We start from the raw sequence: 22,840 nt of genomic DNA, 5'->3' as shown, positions 1-22,840 counted from the left end.
GGTATTTACTCACTGATAAGTGGATATTAGCCCAAAAGCTTGAAATAGCCAAAATTCAACTCACAGATCACATGAAGCTCATGAAGAAGGAAGACCAAGTGTGGATCCCTCCGTCCTACTTAGAAGGGGTAACAAAATACTCAAGGGAGCAAATATGGAGACAAAGTGTGGGACAGAAACTGAAGGAGGGGCCGTCTGGAGACCATTCCACCTGAGTATTCATCCCATGTGCAGTCACCAAAGGTAGACGCTGATGTGGATGTCAGGAAGAGCATGTGGATAGGAGCCTGATATAGCTGTCTCCTTAGAGGTCTGCCAGATTCTGACATATTCAGTTGCAGATGCTCACAGCTAACCATTGAACTGATCATGGGGTTCCCAATGGAGGAGTTAGAGAGAAGACTGAAGAAGCTGAAAGGGTTTGTGGCCCCATGAGGAGAGCAACAATACCAACCAATCAGAGCTCCCCAGGGTCTAAACCACCAGCTTGGGAGCACATAGGGAGGGACCCCTGACTCCATCTGTATATCTAGGGGAGGATGGCCTTGTTGGGCATAGGTGGGAGAGGAGATCCTTAGTCCCATGAAGGCTGAACATCGAGTGTGGGGGAGAATTCAAGGGTGGGGAGGTGGGAGTTGGCGGGTAGGTGGGGGCATATCCTCATAGAAGCAGGAGAAGAGGGGATGGAATAGGGGGTTCCTGGGTGGTGGGGGGAATGGGGTAAGGGGATAAAATCTGAAATGTAAATATAATATCCAATAAAAAATTTTTAAAAGTATAGTTTATGAGGATTGCATAGTTTATGATATTTGATAATGACAAAATACCTTCTCATGTAATTTAAGAACATTTTCCTTCTACTTATAACAAAAGAGCTTGCTGTAAACAAGTACAATGTACTACACCATCCCTAGCCTCATACTACATTTGGTCTTCTTTGAGGTCCTGGGATGCAACTAAGGACCTCACACACACTAAGAAGGTGCAGTATCAAGGAGCTATAGCTCCATCGCTACATCTCTTGATTAAACCATTTTCTCTCTGTGTGACTTAATGAATCAAGTGCTTTTCACTACATCTTAGGAGCAATTGGCTGGACTGTTATACCATGTAGTCTAGATATGCAGTAAGCTTTATCATCTAGGTTTACCTTATGCTGCTGTTTGCATACAGGTGAAATTAACTCATGATGAAATCACCTAATAACACAGTTTTCAGACCGTATCCCCACAGTTAAGCAAAACACAACTTCAATTTTCTTACAGGGCTTTCATTTGTGTTTTACTGTATCAGACTATAAGCCTGAGACACACACACCCTCTAATTTTTTCATTATAAGCCCTTCTCAAACATGGACTCAATATGAGGCTATCGGGTAATCATCTTTGGGATTCTTACAGGACAGTTGTTTAACTGAGAGGATCTTCAAAGTACCCGCTCTTATTCCTGAAGAGCTTTCTCTATGACTCAGTGGTTCCAGATGCTGCCACTTCAGATCCTTCTAAAGCCTTTAACACTTCTGCACTCTGTTGCATTTTACGATCATTTTCCTGATAGTGAGTGGGCGATCATCTCTGTCCAGGTGCTACTTTAAATTTTGAATCTCTAATTGTTTAAAGAGCCGATAAAAGTGAGAAGGAGCAGGGAAGGGGAGCAGGAGTTGGGGTGAGGGGAAAGGTTGGAGGGGGTGAATTATGTCAATATGATGTTATTATGTAAATTTTCAAAATTATGTAAATTTTCAAAAAATAAAAATGTTTAACAGTAAAAAAAAAAAAAGAAATAAAACATTAAAAATAAGGTTGAAATTCTCCTTTGTCTTCCAGCTCCTTTCCCGTTCTTAGCCTGTAAACTTGGGATCATCATAATGAGAGAGACTCTTGTCTCACAAACTATACATAAAGCAATTTCAATGAGAAATGTGCACTATTTGAGTCTGCCCTTTAATTTGTCCTGTAATTTTGTTTTCTGCTCATCATACTTTTCCTTTGACTCCTATAGTCTTATTTCTTTTGAGAATTAATCAACGTATTTTGCTATATCCTGCATAGAAAAGTCATGCTTTTCTGTTTCATTCTCTTTCATTTAATTAGTAAAATAACTTAACTTTTAAAAAATAGAAACTTGTATTAAGATGTAAGGATGACCTTGCTATCTCCATGGAAACAGCCTGAGCCCACGGATACTGGTTTGTGTGGTGTCATATTTATGTTTTTCTGATCTATTTAAGCACCTTTTTTCTCTGTTTGTCTTCCAGATTTATTCAGGAGATTGAGCATGCCCTGGGACTTGGCCCTGCCAAACAGTGTCCTCTTCGAGAGTTTCTCACCGTGTATATCAAGAACATCTTCCTTAATCAGGTCTTGGCTGAGATAAACAAGGAGATTGAAGGTGTCACCAAAACCTCAGACCCCTTGAAGATCCTAGCTAATGCAGACACCATGAAGGTTCTGGGAGTGCAGCGGCCTCTTCTACAGGTAGTAATGAGAACCTGCTCTTTTTCTAATTGTTTAAAATGTATTTTGCATGTGTGTACTTCTGTGTATCACTTGTGTGTCTTTTGACTGCAGAAACTAGAACAGGATATTGGATCTCCTGAGACAAATGGTTGTAAACCTTATGAAATGGGTGTTGAGGATCAAACCCAGTGCTCTAGAAGATCAGTCAAAGTTCCTAATCACTTAACTATCTTCTCCAGTCCCCAAATTACTGGTCTTTAATTACCATTTATGATTGGCAAGAGGCATAACTTTAGAAAAGAGGAAGAATTACTATCTGGTTCTATATCCAACATTGACAAAACAAGAAGAAATAACTTAGACACTAGGCTAGTTTAGGTCTGATACAGTTTGGATAATGGAAATTAAAAAAAAAAGTTTCACTATGGAAGATTCTGAGTCTCATTGACATTCAGACAACTCTTTACTATTTGTCTAGAATTTGTCCTTGAAAGAGTTGCTTTTCTACTGGTGAATGCATTCCAGAGTAGGACAGATTAGCAGGAAGGAAATTAGATAGACTATGTAACCTCAATTACCAGCAGGAAGTCAGTTCTCTGAACCATTTTTTTAGGTAGTTCATGTAAATAACTAAACTAGCTCAGAAAATTAAAATCAGTACAGAAAATTAAAATCAGTAAACTGGTATTAAAATTCAGATCATTTATTCAAGTAATGATTTTGTTAATACTGAATATTTTACTTGAAGATAAGGTAACTGGGCCATAAAAATTATCTCACAATAGATATTTTTGTTTCATAGGCCTGTGGTATATATTTTATACACATTTAGTTTATGGAATGATAATAAATAGAAAATGAAAGCAAATCATGAGTTTGAGTTGTGGATATATTTTGACAGTTACATTAATCTTGCTTCAAAAAGAACACTGAGCAGGTTGTAGTAACTCACACTATTGATTCCAGCAGAGGCAGGTGAATCTGTGATTTCGAGGCCAGCCTGGTCTACACAGTGAGTTTCAGACCAGCCAGGGGTTATATAGTGAGACTCAGTCTCAAGAAAAAAACAGAGAACGAACACATTGGTCCATAAATTACACCATATGCAGAGCCCAGGGTAGAGAAGGTTTCAGCTCTTCAGCAGAGCTATCTACATGGAGGGGTCACATTTGCTTCAGTCATCTCTAACTGTGCTACCTAGCTAGTTAAAGTCTGTGCATTAGAGTTAGGAGTTATGCTAGAACTTTTTCAAGGGTTGTCTAGCTATAATCAGCTCTGTGATAAGGAAGAGATAATTAGAAACATCATAAGGCTAGTTGTTAGTGTGCACTGTCTGTCATGTTAGGCATGCTCTTGGTGATATATGCAGAGAGGGGGGGTATCACAGCTGTGTGTCCACTGTTCACTCTCCCTTCTAGATTTCTACTGATAAGACCTGAATCTTAATGAATGTCTCATGTCACTGGAAGTTTTTTTTCAAACTACTACCTATCCAGGACTCTTGTCCCAATTCTTCCCTCCCCCTTCCCCATGTATGCTGAGGCCAACCCTATGGACTGTACTACTATGGCCATCTTACCAAATGGGTTCCACCGGGAGGGATCAGCAGCAGGAAGCAGAAGGTCAGAGAAGAAAGAGGCTGAACGACTCCTTCCTCACACTTTGGGCAATGAAGTTTCATCAATAGCTGCAGCTCCAGCTCTCTCTGGGCTCTGACCACAGTCTCTCCTTGCACCTTGACTTCAGCTTTCTGCTGTTACTAGTCTCTGATCCCTCACCATCCCTAGAGCCTTCTCTCAACACTGACCATACTTCTGTAAGTTATCTCTTTGTTAATGTTCCTTCATTTGAACTAAAGACTCATCTTATTAAACATGATCATTTAAGTAGCAAATGTATGTTGAAACTCATAACCACATATTGGGCTTTGCACACAGCCAGCTAGATGTCACCTCTGGGATGTCCATGGTGCACCTGTTAGATCACGCTCAAACTTGTCACCCACCATTTTATATTAGTGACTGTGTCATTTGTCCTTAAAATCAAGTGTTCTAGTCTGAGCAAGGTTTGAACTCCACTTGACCTGTTCTCCTTCTGACCTCTCACACAAGTGAGAAAATCTTAAGACCAAAGCCATTCTAGCTATTAACCTCCAAGTTCATACGCAGAGCTAAGATACTGGCTTTGTTATGTGGTTATAGTCTTACCTTCTTTTGTACATCAAACCTGCATATTTTTGGAGATGCAAAGTAGTGAGGGATATGGTTATTAAATCTGTCTACTGTTCTCTGAGATGAGGTTTCCATCCTGAAAAAGTCTCTTTCTTTATAACAATTGTAAATTTTCTTCTAACATGATTGCCCATGCTAAAATGTCTGTTTCTTAAGGATATCTCCATGTCTACTTGATGCTTTTATTTCCAGCTAAATGTATGTGACTAATATGAGATAATGTGGTAAGTAGGTCTTAAAATATATTAACTAAGAATGTGAGACACATTAGTAAGGGAGGGGGGGAATATGTAAAAGACATCAGGTGGACAGAGTGCTCAGTTACATAAAGGGTAAAAAGGTCCCTTTGTGGTGCTGCTCTTGAGTCACAGTGCAGAGCAGAGTGTGTGCTCTTCCCCTGAGGCAGCAGCCATGTCCTTTGTCATCAGCCCAGTTGGGTTTTCCAGGAAGAAGGAAGGACAGCAGTCTCAGTGCTGCTTTCATGCATTTGAGCATGAGCACAGGAAGTGCATGCTCTCCTGGGAGGAGAACTGCATGGGGTCCATGTGAGGAGAAACATAGGTCTGTCTTTTTTCCTCCAACATGGCATCTGAGGAGCCCAGACATCATATCATGAGGAGACACATCTGGGATGCTGACATGCACTGGCATTGGCGACTTTACTTTCCATGATAGATTCCGTGGAGGAAAGAAAGGGAGTCAGTAGGAAAGAAACTAGCAAGCTCCATTTTGTGGGTGAAATGCTGTGCTAGATGTGGCCCTCCAGTGGCATAGCCCAGCAGGACGAGAAGTCATGACAAAAGTACTATAGCTCTTCATTGCAGCTACCACATTAGCAGTGCTGACTAGGAGCAGCCCCTCTACTAAATGCTTTATGTGCACTGGCTTATCTATGCTTTGATTGTATGGCGGGAACTTCTTTGATGATCTTACGATAAAGAAACTGAAAACAATGGACTTACATTACCTACAGAGAGTCTTCTGGCCAGCAAAGGGAAGATTGGTTCCCACCCAGGAAATCTAGTCCGGAGCCCTGTGTTCTACAACAGATTACAAATCATAGTCTGAGGATTATGGTTGTCTGCAAACTACCTACCTCTGTGCCATCAGACGCAGGTTTGAGAATGAGCATTTAGACACTTGAATCGTTCTTAGTACTTTGACATTGTCTGGGAATCTAATAAATTAGGACTTACGTCGTATATATTTCTAGGTTTTGAATTTCTTTTTCTAGTAACTCATATTTATTGTATCTCATAAAAGCATGTATTCCCAACAGATTGTGGGGATACTGGGCTGTTACTGTAGTTAGAGGAGCATTGCTCCAAATCCTTTACTGTCCCATGCTGCCTCCCAGAGAGTGAAGGAAAGGACCATCTGCCTTAGCCCTGACGCATTACAGCAGACAAGAGCTTCGATAGTTGTTACCATTGGTTCTCTCTGAAACTTCTGGTTCCAGAATAGACTTAGAATAACTAGAATATATAATAATATTTATAAAAGTGACATTTTCACCTGTGGTAGACACACAGGCTTTGGTGCATGTGTGGAGATCAGAGGACAACTTGACAAAGTTGGTTCTCTCCTTCCACCATGTGGGCCATGAAGATGAAACCCAGGTCATCTGCTAGTCCTCATATTCAGTATTTAAGAAATGGACGAGTGAATGGCTGGATATAATGATACTTTCCTTACTGCAAGACGTATGTCCTTCATACAGAATCCCTAATCTTGAGTTTCAGAGCCAACACATTGCTACGTCACAGTTCTTTTACCTATGATGTTCCAATGTAAGGACAGGATTAGGTTTGACTTCTAAGAGGTTGGCTCTACTTTTCCTGCAAAAAAATGGCCTCAACTCTTGCAATGCTAGGGCTGTTGATTGGAATTAAACTAAAAAGTTCTCTTAAGAGAAGTCCCTCATTTGACCTAAGCCATATTATGGATGTATAGATTTGAAGCTTCATGATCATCATTCTGGACATGGAATTTGGGGCTCATTTATTTGAGGTAGACACTGAGTTAGTCCAGAGATTCCCATTCCATAGAACAGACATGAGGAAAGAGACTGAACTCTGGTTCAATTTCATTTCTCTTATGTAGTGTTTGCTAATGTAGATAGTCTTTCATGTTTGCTTGTTTGTTTTTAACTGACAGTAGCAGTAGTTCATGTTTTTATTCCTTACCTATGAAACTGCTGAGTGGGAAGGCAGTCATAGGATCAGTGATCCACAGAAAGTCTCTCCCACCCACTGCTTTATCTTTACCTTTAGTGCTAGCTAAAGAGCTATCTGTAGCCTGAAGCATCAGACCTCTGACTTAACCTGCACTTGTATGATGTTACCATCTGGGTGTCTGTGTATTTGTGTTTGAAAAGCAGTACCCTAGACTAGTGCAGCTAGTTCTCACCTGGAAACTGGTGAGAACCAGACTTCCAAACTTTTTACCAGGGATGAAGTAGCCCTGCTCATGATTTCAATATAATCTAAGATTGCAGAAGCATCTTTCAGTGTCACCATGCTCAGCCTTAGGGGTAAGGAGTTTCCAGACCTAATGCTATGTGTACTTAGCTTTTCTGTGAGCAGCCATAGTCAAGTTAAGGAAATAGTCTACAGTGTTTCATGCTGACCCAGACATTGCAAGGAAAACACTATTTGTCATAGTGGCAAAAGCTGTTTCCTAGTCTAGCACATTTCAGAATTTTACAGAGTGCTTTCCCAAGACAGGAGCCCACGTTTTCTGGCTCAGGATGGGCAGTATGAGACAGAAGCAGCTTCTCAGGCTCAGGCTCAGGCTCAAATTCCCTATCACTGGAGGAACAAACATAAGTTGTGTGAGTAACACTCTAAGCCGTCTTGAAACATTCAAAGCATATTATATTTTGCTCACTGCCCCAGCATTTGCCAGAGTCACTTCTGAAAAGTAAAATAGCTACAGTCTGCCTGCAAACAGCAAACTCTCACCTCCTCCTCAGCCAGCCACACTTCCCACTCCCACCTGCTGGCTTAGAGCAGTGATTCTCAGGAACATGACCCATTAAAGTCACCCAGGAAGCTTCCTAAAAGCACCACTGCCCACACTCCATCAGTTGGCCAGGAGTGAGGGACTCCCTTCAAGAAGCCCAGATTCAGCCAGAATCAGCACCACTTCTCTGAAGACTGTTGCTGCTTATAATTGGTGATTTCCCTGAGAGGGAGAACCTGGTTATTGCTGAGGCATTACTCAAGACAGGTCCATCATAGAGTGCTCAACTTTACGTTGGGAACCAAGCTTTATACATAAGCTTTGGAATCACATACAGATGAATTCCAGCCATATCACTTCATAGCTTCTTTACTGTGACCAAATTATTTAGCTTCTCGCTACCTATTTCTTTTCTGGAAAGTAGAAATTATAATTTTATGGCCTAGGAACATGATAATGGCTAAGTGGGATAATGACTGTAGAACACACTCCACCTCATTCCTCATCCCACACGTGACTCATCTCAGCACCGAGCACTCTAAGTCAGTTCCTGGCTGCTTTTTAGCTCTCCCTTCTTTGGCTTTCTGACTCTGCCACTTCTCTTCTGCATCCTGCCAGCTCCCCCTGGATCTTCAGGCTGCTTTCCTCTCCCCACCAACCTGCATTCACTCTTAACACATACCCAGTCACTTTGCTAGTGCGCTATACCCTAGCCTGACAGCAAGCAGGAGCCGCTGCTGTAGCTCCAGCATGTGCTGTTCCTGCAGCCCCTCTGAGGGCTGGCGATCAGTAGCAGCACGTGGTACTCATGAGAGTCAACGCGTTTGTCTCCAGGAATGCAAAAGCAGGGGAACACAATGGCTTAAAACAAAAGAAGCCTATTCTGTGGGGCCAGCAAGGTGGCTAGGTAAGTAAGAGTATTTGCTACCAAGACTGATAACCAGAGTTCAGTCTCTAGAACCCAAGGGAAAGAAGTGACTCCTGCAAGTTGTCCTTAGGCCTCTATACAGGCACTGTAGTATACATATGTGTGCACATAAAATAAATACATATTTGAAAACCTTAAATAGTTTACTCCATCACTGTTATAGGTATGAGAATCTGCAATTCTTCCAAGGCTCTAGAGGGGACCCTTTCTGGAAGACATTGCTGTTCTTTCTCGAGAAACATAGCTCTGGTTTCTGCCTCCTTAACATAACCTTTCCCTGCCTCTGTCATTTGTCTGGCTCCCACAAGGACACTTTTAGTAGATTTAAGGCCATTCTAATCTTGTATATTTCTATCCCAAGTTTCAATTTCATCTTCAGAGAACCTGTTTCCAAGTTAGGTCACATTCTGAAGTTCCATGTACATGTGGGCTAGTAGGCACATGACTCACTTCCTCTACCTAGCCATGGGAATCAGTGTGGAAGTATTGCTGTTAAAGCAAATGCCCAGCATAGTCTGAATCGTAGGAGTCAACAGGGCTACAAGTGAAACTTATTGATAGGTGGGTGATTGCAGGAATCCCAGTCAAGCCATGGTACATACAGCTGCTTTCAGTATAATTATGTGCTGGAGATAATTACACTGATGCCAAAACTTATTATCTTCCCAGATAAACCAAAGCACTGCCAGTAATCTTTTCTGTTTCCCCGGGGATGTATGGATAGCAGCAACAGCATATTGTCTTCGTCAGATGAGGTTATGTTACTATGAAGGGTGTTGCCTGTGAGTGGCATTGATCACCGCAGTGTTGCCATTCTACTGTTCCACTGTCTGGTACAGAAGAGATGCAGCTTTATTTGCGTAAATAGATTAGTTCCATTTAAGGTCTGCTGGAAGTCATCATGAAAATCATTAAGTTGAACAGAGACCTGATCAATCGGTGCCCCCATTCCCAAGCTCTTAGAGATGGTTCTAATGTCCTCACTGTAATTTAAAAAAAACAAAACAAAAAAAAAAACAAAAAAAAAACTAGGTTTAAGAAACAAAGCATTTTGGAATCCAGTCTCATTCTTTGGTGTGCATCTGTACCTAAAGAAACATATACTTACCTGAGCAATTCAAACTTCCGTTACTAATGGAGACTTGTGTGCTCATTTCATTTTTAATCCAGTTGTGCTTTTTGTATACTGTTACCCCTATTGCTGGCTTAGATCTTTTTAAATTTCTATATCATTTCTGTTGATTCTTCAGAACTATCTTTGAAAGTAATTGTTATTAAGTTTCCTGTGGTAAGGAGGTAAAAGCATGAAATGCATGAGTCTGGTGTCACTAATGAGAAAGAGTTCCAGTGAACACCTGTCTAGGGTTCCCTCCCCTCATTTACAGGACAAGAAGGACACTGGCCCAAGCTACCAGGCTACCTAAATTAGACAAGGAGGGTAGTATCGTGGATATGATGTGTCCAACAGGGCTTGAGGAAGTCTCCACATACTGAGACATCCCACAACAGTGATTATTGCTTCACTCATATAATCCCTTCATTCTGATAAGCATCAAGGAGACTGGTGCTTAGACAGTTCCTGTAGAAATATTCCCTATTAAAGGAAAAGCCTCATTTGTTGTGCTAGTTGCTTTTCTCATCTCTTACTAAACACCTAAAGGAAGAAGTTAAGGTGAGAAGGACGTATTTTAGCTCATGACCTGAGAGTCCATTGTGGTGAGGAAGGCAGAGAGAGGCTGCTGCTCACATAGTGCTGGCATTCAGGAAACAACAAGACTAGAGGCAGGGCCTGCCTCTCACCCTCAAAGCTTGCCCCTGCATCCTGTGTCTACCAGCAGGGCTCCATGTCAGTAAGGTTTCATTCACCTCATGGAACACCACTACCAGCTGGGGGCATTTCCATTCAAACATATCACTAGCATTTCCAGTGCTGTTTCATACATTATTAAACCATCAACATGAGAACTTGATAACTAATAAACTATTTTTGAATAATTTATGAAAATATTTAAACACCTAAAAGCTTAAATCATGTCCCTTGAACATCCACATTCTCTCCAGCCAAAATTCTACCATTGTCGTTCTCCCATATTGGTTTTATAGTATAAGTGAGTCTGTGCATTCTAATTTCCCTTCAGCTCTTCTAGAAATGCAGCTCCAACTCCTCACTATTGACATGGTGTTACTCACAGGACATTCAGAACGGGAGTGTGTGGATGCCACAGTGAGGGAGAGCAGAGTTGCTTTCTTTGAAGCACTCACTTACTGGAAGCACTAGTCTAAAAGGTTCCTTTAAATATTGACATGAAACATGAAATTGACCAGTTCATATTAATCTGAAAGTAGTCCCTTTGTGAATATTATATGATAAAAGAACTTGTTTTCATCAGCATTAATTCAGAAGGCTGTGGCATGAGTGAGAAATGGCTTGATACTCAGGCAGACCACACCCAATGTATGGGCAACTTCAGTATCTATAAATGTCTTAAAGGTTTGGTCTCTTCTCTGAAGAATAAAAGAAATCATTCTTATTTTGTTTGGGGTTTTTTTGGGGGGGGTTGTGAAGTTTTTTTTTGGTTAGTGGGTCTTCTTCAAACATCTTCCTGCAAAATGAAAGGAAAAAAAAATAGCTATATTTAAACTAACTTCTATAGAGTATAGATAGTAATACAAAGAGGCTAGAAATAAACATTAGTGGGTTGTTTTTTCCTTTTGGCTCTTGCAAAATAAATATAGTTATCCCTATATGTACTTTATAGGGATCCTTAATTATTTCAAATTTTTGTTTTAGGAGACCAGTCTCATAGGTTATAAGCTCATTTAAAAATAAAACTCAAAACAGAAAGCTGGCAGGTTTTGTCATGAGGGGGTCCGAATGGGAAGCAATTACAGTTAGTGACACTCTTCACCAGCCTTGCTTGCTGAGTGCGAGGCTGTTTGAAAATGACATGAGTGTAGGGATAAGCCTTGAGCTTTAAGCTGGGAGTCTGGATTTACTTTCTATCATGCAATGGTGGGTTTGCTGATGGCCAGCTTAGTTTGTCACCTAGACTGTTCCATGCATCAGGCCACGTTTGAGATAAATATTTTGAAACATTGAGTGGCTGCTGTCCATTCCGATCTTCCCTCAGCACACTCTTGGGTGGATAAGCAGGAGAGAGGGTAATGACTTCTGACAGATCTGCTGACAGGGACGAAGCTGCATTAACACTCTGTCACTCAGGTCTTTAGAAGGCTGCCTTTGCCGGAAATATATTTGACTTTATGTGCTAACAAAGGCATCTTCAGATTTATTTCTTTTCCTTAAATGTTAGAGAAGGGGAAGAGCATCTCAGAAAAAGAAACTAGGAAGAGAGAAAGGCTGGCTCAACAGCCCAAGCAAATGATAGTTATCATTCTTAGGAGGGAGTTGCTGATCTGGCAAGATTACTGGTCGCAGCCAGATGAGTAGAGGCAGAGAACTGCTGGACTTAGGGAATTTTCGAGGTTCTTATCCTAAGTAATTTTTGCTCTGTCTGTGTGTTGCCACTCTGGCTTACAGACATTCTAGTGAGAAAGTAAAGAGAAGCAAGGTGATCTCAGCTTGAAAGTTAAATGGCCCTTCAAAGATTAACCATTCAAGGAAAGCAGCTGGTTTCCTTCCTGCTTTTCAAGGTCCCTGCTCAACTTTTCTACATTTAATATGGGTGTGGCCGTCTACTATGGGCTGGAGAAATCTGCTCCATTGCCTGTGACAAGAATGACAAGATTCAGTCTAGTAATTCCCCTGTGTTAAAAGACCATTAAAACTAAATGGCAATATTTATTAAATTTTTGCACTATGTGAAACTTATGGTCTCATTTCTGAGTTTCATGGGACAAAATGGATAGGGAGTACCAGTTGTGACGGTCCAGAAGCCTGGCACTCTACAGGATGAATAGAGGGACCTTAAGAATCAAGAGAGACTGATTGGAGAGATGGCTCAGCAGTTAAGAGCACTGACTGCTCTGCCAGAGGCCCTGAGTTCAATTCCCAGCAACCACATGGTGGCTCACAATCATCTGTAATGGGATATGATGCCCACTTCTGGTGTGTGTCTGAAGAGAGCAGCAGTGTACTCACATAAATAAAAAATAAATCTTTTAAAAAAAGAATCAAGAGAGACATTGGGTAAGAAGGATCTTATAATGTTGTTGAATGTGTACATATGGAGAAGACAGAGGAGAAGGTGTCCTGAAAAAGGGACAGAAGATTCAGTGATCTGAGAGGACAAACTGACTGAGTGCAAAAGTGGAAGGAGAATGAGAAACAAAGTTAGACAGACACAGCACCCCTGGAAGTATCTTGGGCTTTACAGGGACCAGCTTTCTGTTGATTTTGACAGGGAAGCATGAAAGGTTTTAGGGAATGTAGAACCTCAAGGGCAAGCCCTTTAAAGGAGACTGTGACTTGTCAGCTACAGATATCATAAAAGTCAGAGACCTGGCATCACAGAGGCAGCTGGTGTAGGGAGCACTGTCCTGAACAGGAGACTGTCTCCTGTGAATGTTTTGTTTCCTCTGGACTAAAGCACTGAGCAAGGGCCTCAGAACTACCCGAAATGCATGAACCCAGGCTTGGTCACTCCATTGATGGATTGTCATAATTGGCTAAACAAACTCAACAAACTGAGGTCCTGGAATATATATTACACTCAAGTCCTTTGCCACAAAGGCCTCATCAGGCCAGAGCTCGTCGTCACCTCTGTTTACAGGAGCAGCCACCAGCCAGAGCACATCCATATTTACTGAAGGATTAAGCTGTACATTTCTTATTCAATTTCTCATTCATTCTTTTTAGACCCACACAAGCCCTGTCAGTTGGAAATCCTGCCCTGGGGAATAGACAACCCACAGCTAGCTCATTAACAGGTTATCTGTGTCATTGTGTCCCTTTTAGACTGTGAATATTAGAAATAGAGTCTTTTGAGAAGAAAAATTCATCTCAGCTTCTATTTGGTTTCTCTTTCTTTTTCTTCCCATCTCTATCTTCTTTTACGCTCATGGTTACAGCTATTCCCATGATGGATGGTCCTATCTGTAGAGTCCAGAATACCATGAGTATTCACTTGCAAATATGTACAAATTCAAATTCAGATAACTGCACTTAAATGAGCCTTTCTCTACCTCTGCTCGATGGCCTCACACAGCACTTCTCTCTGCCTGATTTCAGCTACAGGAGCTTAATTGCTTCCCCCTTTATTCCATACGGCATTTCTGAATTGGTTGTCCTCTTAGCTATTTCAAGGTCAAGGTGCCTATCAGGTACTTACAGAAATACTTTGGTGACTTTGTTTGCTGTGTCCATGGCTTCCAAAGCTATACCACAGCAAGCAACCTGAACAGAGTAAGGGCTGGACCGTCTGCTAAGTTCTTTCCACTTTCCAACGAAAGTTTCCCTTTTCTTTCATCCTTTCAAATTTTGCCATAGACCAGTAAAAATTTTTAGCACATAGTAGGTTCACACTAAATGAAAAAATGGAATTGCCAGCTGCGGTGTCAAAAAGTGTACAAAAGCAAACTCACGTTTGTCAAGCAAAACACCATTATGTTTTTTTCTTTATTGAATATTGAATATTTCATTTAATTTTCAGATGTTATTCCCTTTCCCCCTTTTTTCCTTTCCCCCTTTTCCCCCCACCCCAAAGCCCCCTATCCCATACCCCCTCTTCCTGCTTCTATGAGGATATGGCCCCACCCACCCACCCACTCTCACCTCTCTACCCTTGAATTCCCCCACACTGGGGCATCCAGCCTTCACAGGACCAAGGACTTCCTCTCCCACCTGTCCACAACAAGGCCATCCTCCCCTACATATACAGCTGTAGCCATGGGTCCCTCTCTATGTGCTCCCAGGCTGGTGTTTATACCCTGGGGAGCTCTGGTTAGTTGGTATTGTTGCTGTCTCCCCATGGGGCCACAAACCCTTTCAGCTTCTTCAGTCTTCTCCATTGGAACCCCATAATCAGTTCAATGATTGGCTGTGAGCATCCACCTCTGTATATGTCAGGCTATGGCAGCAGACCTCTAAGGAGACAGCTATATCCAGCTACTGTCAGCATGCACTTTCTGCCATCCACATCAGCATCTGCCTTTGGTGACTGCACATGGGATGGATACCCAGGTGGAAAAGTCTCTAGATGGCCCTCCTTCAGTTTCTGTCCTACACTTTGTTTCCATATTTGGTCTCAAGAGTATTTTGTTACTCCTTCTAAGAAGGACTAAGGCACCCACACTTGGTTTTCCTTCTTCATGAGCTTCATGTGGTCTGTGAGTTGTATCTTGGGTATTTCAAGCTTCTGGGCTAATATCAAATTATCAGTGAGAGCATACCATGTGTATTCTTTTGTGATTGGGTTACCTCACTCAGGATGATATTTTCTAGTTCCATACATTTACCTAAGAATTTCTCGAATTCATTGTTTTTAATAGCTGAGTAATATTCCATTGTGTAAATGTACCACATTTTCTGTATCCATTCCTCTGTTGAAGGACATCTGTGTTCTTTCCAGCTTCTGGCTATTATAAATAAGACTGCTATGAACATAGTGGAGCATATGTCCTTGTTATATGTTGGAGCATCTTCTGGGTATATGCCCAATAGTGGTATAGCTGGGTACTCAGATAATGATATGTCCCATTTTCTGAGGAACCACCAGACTGATTTCCAGAGCAGTTGTACCAGCTTGCAATCCCACCAACAATGGAGTATTCCTCTTTCACCACATCCTTGCCAGCATCTGCTATCACCTGAGCTTTTGATCTTGGCCATTCTGACTGGTGTGAGGTGGAATCTCAGGGTTGTTTTGATTTGCATATGCCTGATGACTAAGGGTGTTGAACATTTCTTTAGGTGCTTCTTAGACATTCGAGTTTTCTCAGTTGAGAATTCTTTGTTTAGCTCTGTACCCCAATTTAAATAAATTCATTTGGTTGTCTGAAATCTAATTTCTTGAGTTCTTTGTATATATTGAATATTAGCCCTCTATCAGATATAAGATTGGTAAAGCTCTTTTCCCAATCTGTTGGTTGCCATTTTGTCTTATTGATGGTGTCCTTTGCCTTACAGAAGCTTTGCAATTTTATGAGGTCCCATTTATCAATTCTTGATCTTAGAGCATAAGCCATTGGTGTTCTCTTCAGGAACTTTTGCCCTGTGCCCAATTATTCTTCTCCACCTTCTATTAGATTCAGTATATCTGGTTTTATGTGAAGGCCCTTTATCTACTTGGACATGAGCTTTGTACAAGGAGATGGGAATCAATTTATTTGCATTCTTCTACATGCTGACCTTCAGTTGAGCCAGCACTATTTGTTGAAAATGCTGTCCTTTTCCCACTGGACAGTTTTAGCTCCTTTGTCAACAATCAAATGATCATAGGTGTGTGGGTTCATTTCTGGGTCTTCAGTTTTATTCCATTGATCTTCCTGCCTGTCTCTGTACCAATACCATGCAGTTTTTATCACTATTGCTCTGTAAGACAGTTTGAGGTCAGGGATGATGATTACCCAGAAGTTCCTCTATTGTTGAGAATAGTTCTTGCTATTCTGGGTTTTTTTGTTATTCCAAATGAATTTGCAAATTGCTCTTTCTATCTCTATGAAGAATTGAGTTGGAATTTTGATGGGGATTACTTCAGAGACTTGAAGTTCTTGTCATACAGATCTTTACTTGCTTGGTTAGATTCACTCCAAGATATTTTATATTATTTGTGACTATTGTGAAGGATGTTGTTTCCCTAATTTGATTCTCAGCCTAGCCTGTTTATCCTTTGAGTAGAGGAAGGCTACTGGTTTGTTTGATTTAATTTTATATACGGCCACTTTGCTAAAGTTGTTTGTCAGGTTTAGGGGTTCTCTAGTAGAAGTTTTGGCGTCACTTAAGTATACTATCATATCATCTGCAAATAGTGAAATTTTGACTTCTTTCCTGTTTGTATTCCTTTGACTTCTTTTTGTTGTCCACTTGCTCTGGCTAGGACTTCCAGTGCTATATTGAATAGGTAGGGAGAGAGTGGGCAGCTTTGTCTAGTCCCTGATTTTTGTGGGATTGCTTCAAGTTTCTCTCCATTTAGTTTGATGTTGGCTACTGGTTTACTGTATATTGCTTTTATTACGTTTAGGTATGGGCCTTGAATTCCTGATCTTTTCAGGACTTTTACCACGAAGGGATGTTGAATTTTGTCAAATGCTTTCTTAGCATCTAGTGAGATGATCATGTGTTTTTTTTTTTTTTTTTATTTGAGTTGGTTTATATAGTAGATTACATTGATGGATTTCCTTATATTGAACCATCCCTGCATTCCTGGGATAAAGCCTACTTGATCATGATAGATGATTGTTTTGATGTATTCTTAGATTCAGTTTCTGAGAATTCTATTGAGTATTTTTACATCGATATTCATAAGGGAAATTCTAAAGTTTTCTTTCTTTGTTGTATCTTTTTGTGGTTTAGGTATGAGCATAATTGTGGTTTCATAGAATGAACTAGGTAGTGTTCCTTCTTTTTCTATTCTGTGGAATAGTTTGAAGAGAATTGGTATTAGGTCTTCCTTGAAGGTTTGATAGAATTCTGCACTAAATCCATCTGGTCCTCGGCTTCTTTTGGTGGGGAGATTTTAATGACTGCTGCTATTTCTTTAGAGGTTTTAGGACTGTTTAGATGGTTTATCTGCCTCTGATTTAACTTTGGTACCTGATATCTGTCTAGAAAATTGTTCATTTCATCCAGATTTTCCAGTTTTGTTGAGTATAGGCTTTTGTAGTAGGATCTGATGATTTTTTAATTTCCTCAGTTTCTGTTGTTAAGTCTCTCTTTTCAGTTCTGAGTTTATTAATTTGGATACTGTCTCTGTGCCCTCTGGTTAGTCTGGCTAAGGGTTTATCTCTCTGGTTGATTTTTTTTCAAAGAATCAACTCCTGGTTTTATTGATACTTTGTATAGTTCTTTTTGTTTCTATTTGGTTGATTTCAGCCCTGAGTTTGATTATTTCCTTCTGTCTACTCCTCTTGTGTGTACTTGCTAAAAATCCTTTAATTTCTTTCTTTATTTCTGCCTTGACCAAGTTATCATTGAGTAGAGCTTTGTTCAGTTTCCACATATTTGTGGGCTTTCCATTGTTTTTGTTATTATTGAAGACCAGCCTTAGTCCGTGGTGATCTGATAGGATGCAAGGGATTATTTCAATCTTTTTGTATCTGTGACAATTATTTCAGTCACAATTATATTGGTCTGTTTTGGAGAAGGTACCTTGAGGTACTGAGAAAAAGGTGTATTCTCTTGTTTTAGGATGAAATGTTCTATAGATATCTGTTAAATCCATTTGGTTCATAACTTCTGTTAGTTTCACTGTGTCTCTGTTTAGTTTCTGTTTCTATGATCTGTCCATTGCTGAGGGTGGGGTGTTGAAATCCCCCACTATTATTGTGTGAGGTGTAATGTGTGCTTTGAGCTTTAGTAAAGTTCTTTTATGAATGTGGGTGCCCTTGCATTTGGAGCATAGATGTTCAGAATTGAGAGTTCATCTTGGTAGATTTTTTCCTTTGACGAGTATGAAGTTTCCTTATCTTTTTTTGATAACTTTTGGTTGAAAGTTTATTTTATTCAATAGTAGAATGGCTTCTTTAGTTTGTTTCTTGGGACCATTTGCTTCGAAAATGGTTTTCCAGCCATTTTCCACTACTCTGAGGTAGTGCCTGTCTTTGTCACTGAGGTGCGTTTCCTGTATGCAGCAAAATTCTGGGTCTTGTTTATGTATCCAGTCTGTCAGTCTATGTCTTTTTATTGGGGAATTGAGTCCATTGATGTTAAGAGATATTTAGGAAAAATGATTGTTGCTTCTTGTTATTTTTTTTTATTAGAGATGGAATTATGTTTGTGTAGCTATCTTCTTTTGGGTTTGTTGGAAGATTACTTTCTTGCTTTTTCTACATTGTAGTTTCCCTCCTTGTGTTGGAGTTTTCCACCTATTATCCTTTGTAGGGCTGGATTTGTGGAAAGATATTGTACAAATTTGGTTTTGTCATGGAATATCTTTGTCTCTCGACCTATAGTGATTGAGAGTTTTGCAGTGTATAGTAGTCTGGGATGGCATTTGTGTTCTCTTAGGGTCTATATGATATCAGTCCATGATCTTCTGGCTTCTATAGTCTCTGGGGAGAAGTCTGGTATAATTCTGATAGGTGTGCCTTTATATGTTACTTGACCTTTTTCCTTTACTGTTTTCAATATTTTTTCTTTGTTTTCTGCATTTGGTGTTTTGATTATTATGTGATGGGAGGAATTTCTTTTCTGGTCTAGTCTATTTGGAGTTCTGTAGACTCCTTGTATGTTCATGGGCATCTATCTCTTTCTTTATGTTAGAAAAATTGTCCTCTATAATTTTGTTGAATATATTTACTGGCCCTTTAAGTTGGGAATCTTCACTTTCATCTATACCTATTATCCTTAGTTTTGGTCTCCTCATTGTGTACTGGATTTCCTGGATGTTTTGGGTTAGGAGCTTTTTGTATTTTGCATTTTCTTTGACAGTTATGTCAATGTTTTCCATAGTATCTTCTGCACATGAGCTTCTCCCTCCTATCTCTTGTATTCTGTTGGTGATACTTGCATCTATGACTCCTGATCTCTTTCCTAGGTTTTCTATTTCTAGGGTAGTCTCCCTTTGAGATTTCTTTATTGTTTCTACTTCTATTTTTAGATCCTGGATGCTTTTGTTTAATTTCTTCACTATTTTGGTTGTGTTTTCTTACAATTCTTTAAGGGATTTTTGTGTTTCCTCTTTAAGGGCATTTACTTGTTTACCTGTATTCTCCTGTGTTTCCTTAAGGGAGTTATTTATGTCCTTAAAGTCCTCTATCATCATCATGAGAAGTGATTTTAAATCTGAATCCTACTTTTCCAGTGTGATGGGGTGTCCAGAACTTGCTATGGTGGCAGTTCTGGGTTCTGATGATGTCAGGTAACATTGGTTTCTGTTGCTTGTGTTCTTGGGCTTGCCTTTCGCCCTGTTTATCTCTAGTGCTACCTGCACTCACTGTCTCTTTCCAGTTATCTTCCCTGTGTCAGAACTCCTCAGAGTCCAGCTATCTCTGTGATCCTGAGCTCCTGGGACTCAGGCTGATCCTGAAATCCTGTTGTTCTGAGTGCAGTGGTTCCTCTAGGATGGGTCAGGATATGGAGTCTTCACTGGAGCAGACCAGCTAGAAGTCTCCCCAGTCAAAAGGACCAAGCGAGGGCCACCATAATGTTTTAAAATAAATTTTCTTTCTGGAATTTTTCTCACAGAAAATGTGTAAGGACAATGCAGGTCTCCTGAGGTTTCTTGCTGTTCCCCTTTTAATAGTCATTAATAGGCAGTCTAATTTTTATTTTCTTGATGTTTTATTTCTCTTTATTATTTTTTCCAATTTTTATGTAGTATACATTAGTACAATAAGTGTGTTCCTCCTGAAACCTCCTTCTCGGTCTATCATGCCCCCCTGACGGTGGCCTGTCCTCCCTTGGACACTTATTTCATGTCATATGTGCATACATGATTATATAATATCTGAGAGCTGCAATTGAGAGAATACATGCAGTGTTTGGCTTTCTGAGACTGGGTTAAGTCACTCTCATGTGATTATCTCCAGTTACATCCATTTCCCCACCGATGGCATTCGTCTTTATGGCTGAAAATCTTCCTTTGGGCATATATACCACACTTTATTAATCCGTTCCTCTGTTTGGGTCCCTACTTTGTTCCATTACTTAGCTGTTGTGATTGGTGCTGCAGCAAACGTTACTGTACAAACGTTGCTGTATGTTTATTTAAAGTAAATGCACAGAAGCGGTGTGTCTATTTCATGTGGTGACGGTGAGGCATCCTGTAAACTGTCCTACAAGTTTGCTGGTTTGTTGTTTCTCATGACTTCATGAGAATTGTGTGGTTTTAGACATCTCAGACCTTCTGATGTGACCCATCACTATTGATGTGAACCTGCGACTGCTCCTCTGATGCAGTAACTGTCCGTCTTCTGCTACCAAGTCACCCCCCAACCCAGTTTTGTTATACATTATCCTGAGATCCCATGTTAACCCGTTAAAAAAAAAAATTACATGCATTGACATTTGATTTTTGTGTTGCAAGGTTTTGTATGTATGACAAACACATAATATCTTTTGCCTACCATTTTGAAAGGACCTAGATGATTTGAGTGACAGTAATGGTGGGGGTCTAAATGAGCAAAGGACAGTCATCCTTACCAGCTAGACAAGAAAGTCATTAGGAGAAGATATCAGAGGATTTGATATGTAGCATGTAAATCAGCTAAAGATTTTATTTTTCATGAACTAAATTTGAAAGTTGTAATTTATAAAACCATTGTTTAGTTGTTGAGAATTTTCTTAATCAGTTCCTGTGTTGCTGTTTTTTAATCTTATGTGTGTAAATATGAATCTCGTATACTTGTTTAAAATGTATTTAAATTATTTAAATGATTAGGTATATGTTTATAATGTCTACTTTCTGTGGAAAATCTGATTGTTTCTTTAAAATCATTGCAAGTGACTGACTTAAGCTATTTTTATTTTTTTCTCAACTAGTTAAATCTGGATGGAAGGTAAGCTAATTGGCTCATGAAACTATTGACTAGATTTACCTCATGAGTATTAACCAAAGCAGATCTCGTGCCTGTGAAGAAACAATCAATTTATCCACAGCATCTTAGCAAATGCAGATGCTCCAAGCAATAGCAACAAGAATGGGGGGCAGCTATTTTGATCCTTTTCTTCTTTCTTTTACGACCTGGACTTAGAGTCACTGGCAGACTTACTTCTATAGTAAAAATATAATAGGTCAGACAGGCAGTATTGTGGCCTCAAGCATATACATGAGACAAGTCATTTACTTTTATAAGTATGTAATATATAATATTATCTAAAACTAGGTTTTTTTATTTAATTAATTTGAATTATGAGTTTTTCTAGAACAATTTGGTGTATACTTATATAAAGACTTGACTTTAATACAATTTTTAAGGCTGGGTTGTACCTTAGAAAATAATCCATCTGCATCCCCTTGAGCCAGGCTCCACATGTGAAAGCCTTGTCTAAAGTGACATCTAGAAATGACAGCTGTAATAGAAGCTCTGATTCCCCTCCTTCTGGCTTAGTTCTCTATGTATTCTACTTGTGGTGTTAGTTTAAAATGTTGCTGTTGGTTAGTTGAGTGATTTGCTCTCTGTGAATTTTAGTAGTACTTGAGGTTTTTTGTTTCTCTATTAATTAATTAGTTTATTCACTTTGCATCACATGCCCTCCCCCCCAACACACACACACACACACACACACACACACACCTCCCAGTCCTTCTCTCACATAGCCCCTCCCCCTAGCACTTGGACTTTTACTGTAAGAACTGTATTTTGTTCTGTTGAATTGCAGACAAGTAACATCTTTAACTACCCCTCTTACAGAATGACTTTGCCTTTTGATCCTTTCGCTAGGCAGAGCACGTTTCACTCCAAAACCAAATAACAAGCATCTCTCTCCTAATTTGTGGTTTTCAAATTCCTACAGTGTTTTTTTTTTTCCTCCTTGCTGTCCAGAATGCTGTCTGAAAAGTCACAATGATTTAAATAATTGATGGCTACTTTGTGAAATTGTCAGCCTGGGTCCATCCTCCTGCCTCCCTCAACCACAAGTCCTCGAGCAGCTAATCCTTTTATGTTGTATGCGGTTTTTTTTTTCTTCCTGGTTTCATTTAGATAATTATATTATTCACCCTGAAATATAATTGTCGTTATACTGTGGGGGAGGAGGGGGCGGAGTAGGATGGGAGCTGCCTGCTGTTGGCATCTGCAGGTTATAAAATGTCTGTTACACTCTAGCCTTTAATTTCTTTGCCATCCCACCTTTTAAAGATTTAATTATACCTGTGTAAAAGCATAATTTGAAATGTGACTTCTGATTCTTTTAAAAGATAAAAGAGAGATTAATTCATTGTTAAACATAAGCGGGCATAGTACAATAGAAGAAACTTTTAGACTGAAATTCAGAGATTTGTAGTACATTGAGTAAACAATTTGAGAGTGCCTACTGTGTGCTAACACTTAGCAAATGCAAACCATTGAAAGGATAGAAAAGCATCTGTCCTCTGGGAATATGGTTCCCAGTGATCAGCTGCCCACACGTGGCATGACATGAAGCAGTGTGCTTCATGTCTCTGAGCCTCAGCATCTTGTCTCCACGCAACAGTGCT

At 40.0% G+C, this 22,840-nt stretch overlaps 1 protein-coding gene across 2 annotated transcripts in view; it reads left to right on the top strand.

Moving 5' to 3' along the window:
* Positions 1–22,840, top strand: part of Exoc4 (exocyst complex component 4) — a 711,678-nt gene that overhangs the window by 484,509 nt on the left and 204,329 nt on the right. For both annotated transcript variants that reach the window (XM_034519115.2, XM_076913572.1), the window contains exon 11: positions 2,258–2,477. In XM_034519115.2, coding sequence (XP_034375006.1) covers positions 2,258–2,477 — 220 coding nt within the window. The remainder of the gene's footprint in view (positions 1–2,257; positions 2,478–22,840) is intronic.

This window comes from Arvicanthis niloticus, chromosome 15 (assembly GCF_011762505.2).
Source record: "Arvicanthis niloticus isolate mArvNil1 chromosome 15, mArvNil1.pat.X, whole genome shotgun sequence".
Lineage (NCBI taxonomy): Eukaryota > Metazoa > Chordata > Mammalia > Rodentia > Muridae > Arvicanthis > Arvicanthis niloticus.
This window is presented reverse-complemented; position numbering and strand designations above follow the sequence as displayed.